At 35.6% G+C, this 13,874-nt stretch overlaps 1 protein-coding gene across 2 annotated transcripts in view; it reads left to right on the forward strand.

The window, feature by feature from the left end:
- The window catches only part of GLRA3 (glycine receptor alpha 3), a gene marked incomplete at both ends in the record, with an annotated part of 162,464 nt that overhangs the window by 20,051 nt on the left and 128,539 nt on the right, over positions 1-13,874 (forward strand). For both annotated transcript variants that reach the window (XM_082621169.1, XM_082621168.1), the window contains one exon: positions 11,811-11,938. In XM_082621169.1, coding sequence (XP_082477295.1) covers positions 11,811-11,938 — 128 coding nt within the window. The remainder of the gene's footprint in view (positions 1-11,810; positions 11,939-13,874) is intronic.

The raw sequence follows: 13,874 nt of genomic DNA on the forward strand, positions 1-13,874 counted from the left end.
CTCAGTCTGAGCAATCATCACCTGGACTATGACAGTAATCTAACTGGTCTCTGCCAGCCACCCCAGCCCCACCTTAGTCTGGATTTAACAGATCAGTCATGGTGATTCTTTACAAATGAAAGGCAAGCCACTCCATGGATCTACTCAATGCCTTAAAAACTTCCATTTCATTCAAACTAAAAGCAAATTCGTTATAAAGACTCATGCCCACACATGATTTGTTGTTCCACTTAATCCTTTGATCTGATTTCTCACTATTATCCCCCCCTGCTGACTCGGTTCTAGTCCCTTCTGGTTCTGTGAATACATCAAGCATGCTCCTGGCTTAGACCTTTGCACTGGTCGCTCTCTCTGCCTGGAATAAATACTCTTTCCTCAGGTACTCAGGTGGCCAACTCCCTGACCTCCTTCCACACCTGGATGAAGCATCCCTTTCTCAGTGAAGCTTACCCTAACTACTCTACTTAAAATAATGCTAACCCTCACATCCTATAACTTCTGATTATCTTTTGCTTTGCTCTGAATTCTTTCTTTCAAAATAGTACATAATTTACTAATTTGTTTCAGTTCTTGCTAACTATGTTCCATTTTGCTAGAATGTAAGTTCATGAAGATAAAGGATTTTGGTCTGTTTCATTTGTTGCTGAATTCAAGCCCCCACAACAATGCTTGTCATGTTGTACATTTTCAATATCTAACAAAGAAAAAGAGTAAGTGTGGGTACTAAGTAAATCAGCCTTTCCTTTTTGTCTTGCCTTGTCTATGACAAGTTTTAAACACATTCTTTTATATTTTTAATCCTTTACTGCAATCTTTTTTCAAAGTATACTTTGCCTATGGATTAAATAAACAAATGGTATAGAGCTTTAACATTGTCCTTAGCCCTTCTCAATCCCATCTTCCCTGTACTTAGCTGTCCTTCCTAAGAGCAACCATTTTTAAATGTCTGTGTGTTTTTCTTATTCTGAAGGTCTTTTCCATACATCTGAATAATATTCTTATATTATTATTGTTTTACATTTTGTTTTCTTTCAATTTTCTAATTGTCTTATTTTATCTTTACTTACATTAAATGCTTCTCCAGACTCACTTTTTTCCCCCTCACATTCTTAATCCTACCATTTTGTCTATGCAATATACTCTAAGTTTCACGGCCCCTGACAGCAAAATGGCCTTACTATATTTCTCTCTTCTTCTGATCAAAACAAAATGTTTGTTTTCTGAGCCTTTTTGCATAGATCTCATCTGAGGAAATCCCATTATTACTTTCTAAGTTGTATCAGCTCCTTCCAGGATTCTACTGCTTGGTTTACTTCCTCATTTTGCTACAGTATATTCTCCATGATTTTCCCAAGAAAGCATTTATGCAGGTAGACTGTTCCATTACTTGAATTTGGGACTGCTTAATAACTTCTCCTTTGATTCATAGATTGGCTGGTCCACTGGATTGGAAATATGGAAGAAAAACCATTTTCACCGAGAACTCTGACGGCTTTTTCTTGTTGTCTTGTAGCATGCATAAATGCCCATTTGCCTAAAACCAGTCTGGTCTCATTCTTTTGTGTATTCCTTTTTCTTTCAAAATCCTTCAGGATCGTCTCTTAAATCTTAATGTTTGGCAATTTTGCAATAATAGCTCTAGACATAATTCTCTATTAGAACTCAGTGGGCTCATTCACTTTGAAAATATGTGTTTTTATCCATTTCTGAAAATTCTCCTCCATGGCTCTCTCTCCATCTTGTCTTTCTATTCTGTCCTCTCTTCTCATCTTCCAGAACTTGTAAGAATCTCTAATTTGCTGACATCTCCTTCCTGTTGTCTTTTAATTAAAGTTTATACCTCTTTTGTTATTGGATATTATTTTAATGAACGTTGCAAGAAAGAGGAAATAAATACACATGCTTGCTCTTGAACTATTTTAAAATATATCATTTAATTATTTACATATTTATATTTAGAGTTTTAATCATCTGAAATTCGTTTATATTCAGGCTATGAAATAGATCAAGTTTATATTATTTTTGCCAACAGATTGTTGGTTGACCCAGCACCGCTAGTCTGAAGTAGCTGTTCCCTCTGCCTAGGATGTCCTTCCCTCTGCTCCCACTCAGCTCACATTTCAATTCCTTAGAAAGTCTTCACCAACCATCCCATCCAACATGGACTCTCTCATTTATTTTTTTTCATCATCCAGGCTATTTTCTCCTGAGAACATAGAACAATCTCTAGTTATCTTGATTACTTATGTGTTTGTTTTTTACTGTCCGTTTCTTCTACCATATTGTACATTCCTTGCCCACAGAGACTTGATTGGTATTTTTACCTACTGCATCTAGTGTCTTCAAGTAACTGTTTTTTAGCATGTACATATAACTAAATGAGCACAGAAATATGTGATTTGTATGTATATGTGTATCTATATACATGAGTATATAAATCTGTATAAATGTGTATATATTCAGGTATATGGATACACATATAAATAATATATGTGCACACATATATCTATGCATATATATACATACATATATATGTTAGCTATTAAATAACATATAGAAGAACAAACACTCTTCTTTGTCTTATCTTGGCAATCTGCTCATTTTACTCCTCCATAGGAATTTTGAAATTTTTTGTTTGGTTTATTCTTAGATTTTTAAAAACTTGCTTTTGTTGTTGTTTTGGGGAATTAAACATACTTTTAAGGAAATGCTTATTCATACAGCTATCAGTGTAATGATGTATGTGTATGAAGCTACAGATTTAAGTTTACAATTTTAAACCTAATTATTGTAAATGCTTGATTAACATCTTTGAACTTCTCAGATTAAAATAAATGATTTAAATGTTTAAATGGAATAAGAACATGAACTATAAACTTCAGAAGTCTTTGCTATAGTTTGCACCTGACCTTTTCAAGGAAGACATCTTTTTCTCTAAGAGAAAATATGAAGTGGCATCCAGACAAAGACTCTATGTGCCCAAAGAGACAGTGATATTCTAAATCAAATAAAGGGTGGTTTTATTGTTCTCTGGAGCTACACTAAAGTTGCAAGATTTGAATCACTGACTTTGTCAGGTAACATCACTGGGGAAACATATCTTTACTTGGACTACTCTCTTGAAGACCTAACTTCCATGAAAATAACAATAATAAATTATATGATCTATTGAAGTTTACTCAGTTCCAAATCTTCCTGGTTTAAAAAAATACGTTGTTTATCCATCTCATCATATATTTCAAGTACTATTTTTACTCCTCTATTCCAAAAATATTTATATAATATCTCAGTGATTTTATATAATGTCTCAGTATATTTATATAATATCTCAATGAGTGTTCCAGGATTTGGGGGTATAATAGTAAATAAACAGGGCTTCCCTGGTGGCGCAGTGGTTGAGAGTCCGCCTGCCGATGCAGGGGACATGGGTTCATGCCCCGGTCTGGGAAGATCCCACATGCCGCGGAGCGGCTGGGCCCGTGAGCCATGGCCGCTGAGCCTGTGCGTCCGGAGCCTGTGCTCCGCAATGGGAGAGGCCACAACAGTGAGAGGCCCGCATACCGCAAAAAAAAAAAAAAAAAGTAAATAAGCAAAAATCCCTGCTCTTATGAAGTTATCTTCCAGTAGAGGAAAATATAAAAATAAATAAGTGAATGAATAGTATTTTATCTAATAATATGTTTTATGGAGAAAAGTAAAGCAGAAACAGGGAAGAGAGAAACTGTGAGAAGGGAAGACATTTTCTTTTTTTTAATTAATTTTTATTGGAGTATAGTTGATTTACAATGTTGTGTTAGTTTCTGTTCTATATCAAAGGAAGTCAGTTGTACATATACATATATCCATTCTTTTTTAGATTCTCTTCCCATATAGGTCATTACAGTGTATTGAGTAGAGTTCCCTGTGCTATACAGTCAGTCCTTATTAGTTATCTGTTTTATATTTAGCAGTGTGTATATGCAGAAGGGACCACATTTTCAAGGAGACCTTTTGAGTGAAGACTTGAAGGTGACGAGGGAGCCATACAGTGGGATCTAGAGGAGATTGGTTTAGGCAGAAGGGGTGGCAAGTGGGATGGCCCTTAGGTGCCAGCATACTTACTAAAAGTTTTCAAAGAAACCATCCAGTAAAATATCATTGCAAATTTTTGTTTTTCAATATAGATAACCTATGATATTGGATATGTGTCTCTTAGATGTTTTAAAACCATGCTTTAATTCAACAGGTCCAAAATTGAATGCATTATCATAACTCTCAAAGCTGGTCCCCCTTTTCCCCCTGTCCTATAGCAGTGAATGATATTTCCATCCATACAGTTGCTCTAGCCAGAAAGCTGTGTCGATATCACTTAACTACTGCTGCATAACACATTATCCTGAAATTTAGTGTGCTAAAACAACAATGAATGTTCATTGCATGGGTCAGAAATTCAGGAACAGCTTAAGTAGATGTTCTAGCTCAGAATCTTTCATCAGGTTACTGTCAAGATGTCAGCCATGGTTGCAGCCACGTGAAGGCTTGACTGGTGAAGAGAATCTGATTTCAAGTTGGCTCAGTCGAATGACTGGCAACTTCGTGAATCTTATTGGTAGAAGCTCTCGCTTTCTTCCATGTAGCTACTTGAGTGGCTGAGGGAAGAGTGAATGACCCAAAAGAGAGCTGGGTGGAAGTAGCAATGCATTTTATGATCAAACTACAGAATTCATGTCATCAAGAATTCACTTTGTGTAGACAACATCCAAGAGGAGGAAAATTAGGCTCCACCCTTTGAAGGGAGGTGTGTCAAAAATTTAAATAAGCATTTTTAAAATCATTGCAATCACACTTGAAACATTTTCCTCATTCCCAACCAGTACCAAACCATCACTAAACTTTGTGGATTTTATCAGTGATATATATATCTCTTAGATTATTCTACTCTCTCCAACTCCACTACGATCAAAATTACTCACACTATCCTCAGCTCTCACTTGGACCGCAGGAATTGTTTCCAAATGGGAGCTGTAAAGACAAAAGTCCAAAATGTGATCCATGAGGCACTGCATGATTGGGTACCTACAGCCATCTCCAGCCTCATTTGTTTTTATGTTGACACTTTCTGTCTCTATTCCAGACACACTAACATTCCTTTAGTCTCTGTCCTTCCCATGACAACACAGGTTCTAAGATATTTTCTCTTGTATGTCTATTCAGTCTTTTTCTGCCTGAAATTCTGGACTACTATTTCAGCAGCCCCTCCTCCTATGAGTGTTCACTGACTTTACACAAATTGATAGACTTCTTTTGATTATTTAAAATCTTGCTAGAATACCAGAACTGAAATAAAACTATTAAACTAAAGACAATATAAAACCAGAATTGCTTTAAGTATTCATTCAGTAGTTGATTTCTGAAAACTAAATGTCCTGAATAAGAAGTTATTTAAGGAAGAGTGGTAAACAAGTGTATCAGTTAGGGCCCCTATAATTATACATTTGCAATATGACTTTGAACTTCTCTTACTAAGGTGCCTTCAACCATGAATTGAATTCATAAGCTAGGATGGGTCCATCAGATTTTTTCTTTATGGTGCTCAGTATTTCCTGAGTTTGTTGGTATTTTCTACACTTGGTTTTCATGATATACCGTTATACCATTTAGGGTCCTTTTACATTAATTAGCTTGAGTGAATTTCTCTTTATTTCAATTAAAAATATCCCTGACCAAAAGAGTCATGTTATCAAAGGCAAAATCCAAACATTGGCATAAGAATTTGACATTTTTTGAAACATATGTGTAGAATATGTTGTTTGTTTTACTGCAATTTTCTGTGAAAAATGTGTGCCACTTTTAAATCTCCATTTTTATACTGGTTAAAGAATATCTGGCTTGCCCAACGTGAAACAACTAGTTAATGACAAAACTAGAACAAAATGTAAGCCTCCTGGCTGTCCATGTGGAGCTTCAACCATTCTACTATGATGATTTTCATTTAATTATCTTGGGCACTGGACACATAATAGGAACTATTGAGTCTATTCTAAGTAATTTTCAATGTTTCTGAAATGCTTAGTTTTCTTTAAAATAAGTCATTAAGAAGCTACAAATCAGTGAGTTAATTAGCTGTGTTATGGCCTTTTAGATTTTTCAGTTGAAATAAGCTGATGTCAAAACTATAAAGAAGTAAACTATTACCCATGAGAATAGACAGTTTCCATAGAAGTTATAGTAGAAGTTATAACAATTAGCATGAGTTTTGAGCACAGCATTTTGAAAGCATTTAGGAAAAATGAGTGACTTTATGATAAAAATAAATTTTGTAGATGAAACGAACAAACTTGTATAAAGATGAGAGTTAAGAAACCTCAGATGACTACACTATCTATCCCTGTCATCTACCTTTACTGGAGTCCTCCTTCTCCACCTATCCTAGCCCTCCACCTCCTATCCCTCACCTATAACCCTATATTAACCCTTCATATACAAACACGCAAACAGTATGTAACTTATCACCTACTAAGTCCTAATTTATGTAAGCACTGAATGTAGACACCACTGCAATCAGGTCTGGTTAAAAAAGCACCCATCACATTTTAATCGACAACTCTCCAGTTCCACCATTAAATGACGATCTTCAGACATATAGCTTTGCTTTAATGTTCTCTTTCAGATTTCTATATCCTGATTTTTCCCTGTGTCTAAATATTTGCTCTAGGTTTCTTCCCTGATTATTCATAAGCATCACTCCTAACTTGGGCAGGAGGACAGAAAGATGAAAATGTTGGACACTCTCTGGTGTATAATGTTTGACCTCTCCATCACTATATTTAGTTAATTCATTTCAAAAATATTTATCCAGTTATTTACTGTGGATGCTCTGGATTACTTCTGGGGCTATTAAAACACATGCAACAGTCATGAGTTTTGCTTAAATAGAAGATCCTATAAAGTCAGAGATAGACATTGATGGATTAATCTTATTAAAAATACAATTACAATTGTAACAAGTGCTGTTAATGAGATACAAATTTGATAAATATTGTAACAGGATTTTGCAAAGTGAGATGGAATAGGTAAGGCTTCCTGAGGAAATGATGCTTAAACCAAGATCACAAAGATAAGTAGAATTTAATTAAATGAATAGAAGACCAATGAGTATTCCAAAGGTAATGCCTAGCGGTAGGTTGTACCAGAGGAGCTGAAGAGGATATGGTGAGATGTGGTTGGATTATGGATAAAATTATAAGGTAGGACCAACTGGAAGGATATGATATGTGGAATACAAGAGGAGTCAAGAGTTATCAAAGATTTTCCACCTGAGAAATGTAAAGATTTTTTTTTTTTACCATTAACCAAGTTTGAAAAGAATGGAAGAGGAACAAGCTTGTGTGGGAATAGCAGGAGTTTGATGTATGTTTGCTTTTATCAGACAGCTAGGTTGCTAGCAATCTGTGATTATTTTATTCCAGTTTCAGAAACTGAGACAATTCCAAGCTACGCTTAGCTTCCTGCTAAGACTTGTGTATTTCTGATTCATTCTTACTCAGCAGCTGTAATTCTTTGCGAACTCAGACCAACTCATAGGAGTTCACGCCTTTTTGTCCCCCTAAAATCCATAAAGCTTTCAAAACTTGTACACAGATTGTTAACCACTCAGCTGGTACTCTGAAGTTTATTGCCATCCTTAAGGGAAACTCAGTTCTGTAAGTTTCCTTGTCTTAGATCTTAGCCATGTGACTTTTCACTGTGTTTTTAGCTCTCCGATGCACAGTTTTGTTTTCTTTTTAACCTTGTCTAGTGTTTTCAGTGGAAAGTTTAATTTGATTTAAAATATTGGCTTATAGGGATTTCCCTGGTGGTGTAGTGATTAAGAATCCACCTGCCAATGCAGGCGACACGGGTTCTAGCCCTGGTCCGGGAAGATGCCACATGCCGTGGAGCAAATAAGCCCGTGCGCCACAACTACTGAGCCTGTGCTCTAGAGCCCGTACGCCACAACTACTGAATCCGCGTGCCACTACTACTGAAGCCCATGTGCCTAGAGCCCATGCTCCACAACAAGGGAAGCCACCACAATGAGAAGACCACGCACCACAACGAAGAGTAGCCCCTGCTCGCTGCAGCTAGAGAAAGCCCGCGCGCAGCAACGAAGACCCAACGCAGCCAAAAATTAATTAATTAATTAATTTAAAAAATAGAATAAATAAGATATAAAAATAAAATATTGGCTTATAAATTTAATATCTGAGTGGCCTGGGAAAAAACCTCTTTACCTTAGTGTCTTCATCTGTAATACATAGGTAATAATATCTAACTAGAAAAGTTGTTATGAGAATAAAATGATACCGTATATATACAAGAATCCTGTGCCTGAGAGATCAGGAAGCAACTACCATTTTTATTGTTAGGTGAATTTAAAATAACCCAGGCCTCATCAAACTGCAGAGAGAAATGAGATCACTTTGAAATGATAATCATATTTCACTGGCACATTGCTCACAGTGGGAAGAATCAAGATCTCAGTACCCTTTTAATTTTGAGTTATTTCTCTGAGCCTCCAAGGGTATTCTAGAATAGTCCTTTTATACTCTTCCACTTTGGCCTCTTTTTAAAATAATTAATATCAAACTATCAAGTTAAAGCCTGCTTCACTGCCTGTGTCATCATGGCAAACACTTCATCCTCTTCTGAGGCGGGATGCTTTAGCGTGAAATGCTCAAAGCATCACGTATTCTCAGATGTTTCAGTTTCTCTTTAGTTCTCCCATAAAGAGACTAAAGCCATAAAGAATTGGAAAGAATGCTCATCTCTTCAATTCTGGGTTTTATTTTTCAAACTGTGGGCTTGAAATATCAATTGCTTATGTCTGCAGCTCAGAAAGTTCCAAATAATAGTAACTGTGACAATTTTTTTTTCACTAAGAGTTGTAACCCCATAGGACTGGTTTATAAAGCTAGAGAATACATAGTCAACTGTCTTTCCCCCTTATACCCCAAACCTTCTCTGCCTCAAGAGTCTGGGCACTGATTTATTCCCCATAAGTCACTGTGCTTCTGTGCAAATCAACTCATGAAAATAGATGCACAGAGATTTGTGGCCCTCATGCCAAGACTCATCTCAAACCCATATTACGTTTCCTAGCTACAGCTTTCATATTTTCTCTCAATTTTAAGGTGCATTCAGCAGAGTGAAATAAGTATGGACAATTATATTAAATCCATCTTTACAACATCTCTATTTAGTAGTTATTTCTGCCCTCCAAAAGTGGACATATTTTACTTGTCTCATTAAAGAGGAGGGGAGGGGATAGAAGGGGAGGGGCAGGGACTTATCTTTTTGATGGATTTTGATATTTGACTTTAATGCTTAAAAAAAATAGGCTTCTGCCAGTCTCTCAGAAATTGAAGTCTCTGAACTTTCAAGTGACAAGTCATTATAAAAATAAGAATTATAAGATTCTTAAGTGAAAAATGTATTCATTGATGGGAATGTGTATGAGCCCACTTAGAGTTTCCAAGAAAGTTAATAGTAAATTCAGTACTTGGTACAGCGTAGAAAAGACAAGCCAAGTGTGGGAGCCAGGCAAATTCATGCAGAGATTGTTTTGAGATTTTCATAAATAAAAGACTTCTAAAATATCCAAAGATGCTTCCTTCAAAAGTACTATCACGAGTCATTTGCTAACAACTTAGTAACTTGCTATAAATATGTTGAAAGACGAGGTATAGACAAAAAAAAATGGACTTCATAATAAAGTTTCTTAACCAAAATCCATTCTAGGGACTTCCCTGGCAGTCCAGTGGTTAAGACTTCTTCCAATGCAGGGGATGCGGGTTTGATCCCTGGTCCGGGAGCTAAGATCCCACAAGCCTCAGGGCCAAAAAACCAAAACATAAAACAGAAGCAACGCTGTAACAAATTGAATAAAGACTTTTAAAATGGTCCACATCAAAAAAAAAATCTTAAAATAAAACAACCCGCCCCCCAAAAAATCCACTCTAAATGCAACTTAGATTTCTTCTTACTGCCTCCCCCTAACCTGAGTTTTTTCCTTTTAAGAAATTTTCTTTTTATACTGGAGTATAGTTGATTTACAATGTTGTGTTAGTTCCAGGTGTACAGCAAAGTAATTCAGTTATGCGTATACATATATCTATTCTTTTTCAAATTATTTCCCGTTTAGGTTATTACAGAATATTGAGTAGAGTTTCCTTTAATCAGAGATAAAGGCTTACAAAGCAATATGGAACCAGAAGAATAGGGAGAGAAGAAGCTTCTGTTTAGAGAGAAAGCAAGAAAGACAGAATGAAAGTTATTGAGAAGATAAGTGATTTAGAATGTCCAGAACTAGATATATCCTCTAGAACAGGGCAAGAGTTAATAGGTGCTGTTAGCTGTGATACTATACTTTCAGAAATATTGTTCTCACATTACCATTGATATTGGATTTTACCGTTGTGATTATGAATTACTGAATATATGTGTGTGGTAGACGATTTAATGGTGATGGCTCTAAGGTTTATTTTCCCTTCTTATTAAACATTCTGGCAGGAGGAATTTAATAACTTGATACTGCTGAGAGTGACCACAAAGATTCAGGGTTTGGCGATGCTCTAAGTTGAGTGACAGAGCTGGGAGGATGTGATGACTGACAATCACCAGGAAGTAACATCAGGTTGAATATAAATATTTCAAACAGATATGTGTTCAGAAAGCCTGCTTCACTTTTCTGAGCAAACTCTGTGGATAAAAAGAATCATTTGATATTAGCAAGTAGGCCTAGAGCTTCTGGGGACCAACCTAGGTAAATGAGGAGCTGGTCGGGGGTTCAGTCATTTGTGGGCTTCTAGGATGAGCAGCTGCAGAAAAAGGAAAATGTTTGAATGAAAAAAATACAATAACCCTATAACTTTCCTGGACACAGGTTCTCATCCCATAATAGCCGACTGCACAGACCACATTTATGGTAATTTCTCAAACTCCATGCACAAATTTTAGGTCTGAACAGAATGTACTGTATATGAATGACACCAAGTGAAAGCAGAATGAATTTAACTGAGTATGTTACTAATATAGGAAGCACTTACTCTAATTGAAGAAAAGAACATTGATGTTTAATCTATAGGACCGGAGTTTTATTACCGTTGAGAACAATTCTCAGAACTTGAAAGGTGATGTTCTTTTCCTCTATAAAAGCAGTAAGAATTGTATTTCACAGCTGAACTTTCATATTTTCTTATGTCTTAACAACTTAGGATAATTTTAGCTAAAAATTGCAATCAGAAATCAAATTTGGATAAATACAAATTTTGAAATCCTAATAATTTGGAGTGGCTTTGTTTCCAGACTTAAATATTGTCACTACTGAATACATGTGAAAAATTATAAATTCTGACTGTAAATCTATAAATACCTATCTGTCACTATGATAATATTCACTATACAGTATGTAAACCTTTTTTTTGTTTTATTGTTTTCAAAGTGTTTTTTTTTTTTGTGTGGTATGCGGGCCTCTCACTGTTGTGGCCTCTTCCGTTGCGGAGCACAGGCTCCGGACGCGCAGGCTCAGCGGCCATGGCTCACGGGCCCAGCCGTTCCGCAGCATGTGGGATCTTCCCAGACCGGAGCACGAACCCGTGTCCCCTGCATCGGCAGGCAGACTCTCAACCACTGCGCCACCAGGAAAGCCCCAAACTGTATTTTTTTGTTTTATTGAATGTAAATAAAGTTCTTTTTTTTTGCTTAGCATTTTTATTTTATATTTCTAGGTAACAACTGTTAGGAAGACTTTTTCTTTGGGTAAAATCTGTATTATTTTTTCTCATTTGCAGTTTGGTTGCAACAAAGGAAACAGATAGTGCAAGGTCTCGAAGTGCCCCAATGTCACCTTCTGACTTTCTGGATAAATTAATGGGAAGGACGTCGGGGTATGATGCAAGAATCAGGCCCAATTTTAAAGGTAATTGTTTTGCTTACTACAATATATGACATGTGTTTTATTTTTTATTATTTTTTAACATCTTTATTGGAGTATGATTGCTTTACAATGGTGTGCTAGTTTCTGCTCTGTAACAGAGTTAATCAGCTATACATATACATATATCCCCATATCTCCTCCCTCTTGCGTCTCCCTCCCTCCCACCCTCCCTATCCCAGCCCTCTAGGTGGTCACAAAGCACCGAGCTGATCTCCCTGTGCTATGCAGCTGCTTCCCACTAGCTATGTATTTTACATTTGGTAGTGTGTATATGTCCATGCCACTCTCTCACTTCATCCCAGCTTACCTTTCCCCCTCCTCATGTCCTCAAGTCCATTCTCTACATCTGCGTCTTTATTCCTGTCCTGCCTCTGGGTTTGTCAGAACCTTTTTTTTTTTTTTTTAGATTCCATATATATGTGTTAGCATACGGTATTTGTTTTTCTCTTTCTGACTTACTTCACTCTGTATGACAGATGATTAAACAAGATAAATTTTCAAATTGATTTACCCCCAAATTCTAAAGCTTATTTCCAATAATCCTCCAAGCACTATATTGGTCAAAGATATGTCTTGAAAGAAGAAATATATTCTCATGTTAATAGCTCTCACAATTAGTCTTCTTTGGACCATACAACATTACATTAGTTTGTGTACAACCTCATGATTTGATATTTTTATACATTATGAGATGATGATCGCAATGAGTTTAGGTACCATCTGTCACCATACAAAGTTGTTACAACATTGTTGACTATACTCCCTATGCTGTACATTACATCACCATTGACTTATTTATTTTACAGCTGGAAGTTCATACCTTTTAATCTCCTTCACCTATTTCGATCGTCACCCTACCACCTTCCCCTCTATTCCCTTGTCTGTTTTCTTTCTCTTTTAAAAAATGTGCCTACTGAATCAAATGAACAAATTTAAAGTGGGTATTATATCTGCTTTCCCTTCCAATTTGTCAAAAAACAGGAATTAATACTGTGAGACTTTAGGGAAATGTCTATCAATAATGTGATATTCCACTAGTCTAAGTTTTTTTGAAAAAAATAAATGAGCAAAATTAACTATATATTTTAAAAAAAAGAATAGGAACAGAAATTTGCCAAACAGATGTGACAATATATTACAATAACTTAAATGATTTAGTATTCACTTCTTCATGGATTAAAAAAAATTTTTTTTTTTTTGCTGCGCCGTGCGGCATGCGGGGCCTTAGTTCCCCGACCAGGGATGGAACCCATGTCCCTGCAGTGGAAGCATGGAGTCCTGACCACTGGACATGGATTAAAATCTTAATGAGAAAAAAAAAAAAAAAACCTGGAAAATACCTAGGTAACTGATCAGACAATAGGAAAATGTTTTTAAAATATATAATTATTGAGAAAAACTTGTATGTTTGACTTTTCAGGAATTTATAAATTTCATACGAGGAAAACAAAAAATCTTAGTAGAGACATTCTCAGATAATTTGCAGAAAATAAATAAGAATATTCAACCTAATTAACAATCAATGAAGTGCAAATTATAATAATAATGTGACAGCATTTTCACCTTTCAAATTACCAACATTTAATGATAATATTATTGATAATTATTTCAGTCTCAAACACATTATTATAAAATTTATCTCTGGAATACTGATTTTAAATTTGTGATTGTTTTCACAAGTACATTTACATTAAAACAAAATTTACCTTCCAGATCATAGAGAAGAACAATTATTAAAAAACTATAAAATGACTTTATTAAAATGTAACTTTGTATTTGCTCTTTTATATACTGCTAAGTTTGAAAAACTCTAGATGTAGACATTTTTATTTAAACAAAATTATGATATTTATTTGTACTATTTTGTATCATTTCTCTAAAATAAGTACACCTTTTAAAACTCCTATTTGTTTGAGAG

Source organism: Mesoplodon mirus (genome assembly GCF_964341445.2).
Source record: "Mesoplodon mirus genome assembly, chromosome: 1".
Lineage (NCBI taxonomy): Eukaryota > Metazoa > Chordata > Mammalia > Artiodactyla > Ziphiidae > Mesoplodon > Mesoplodon mirus.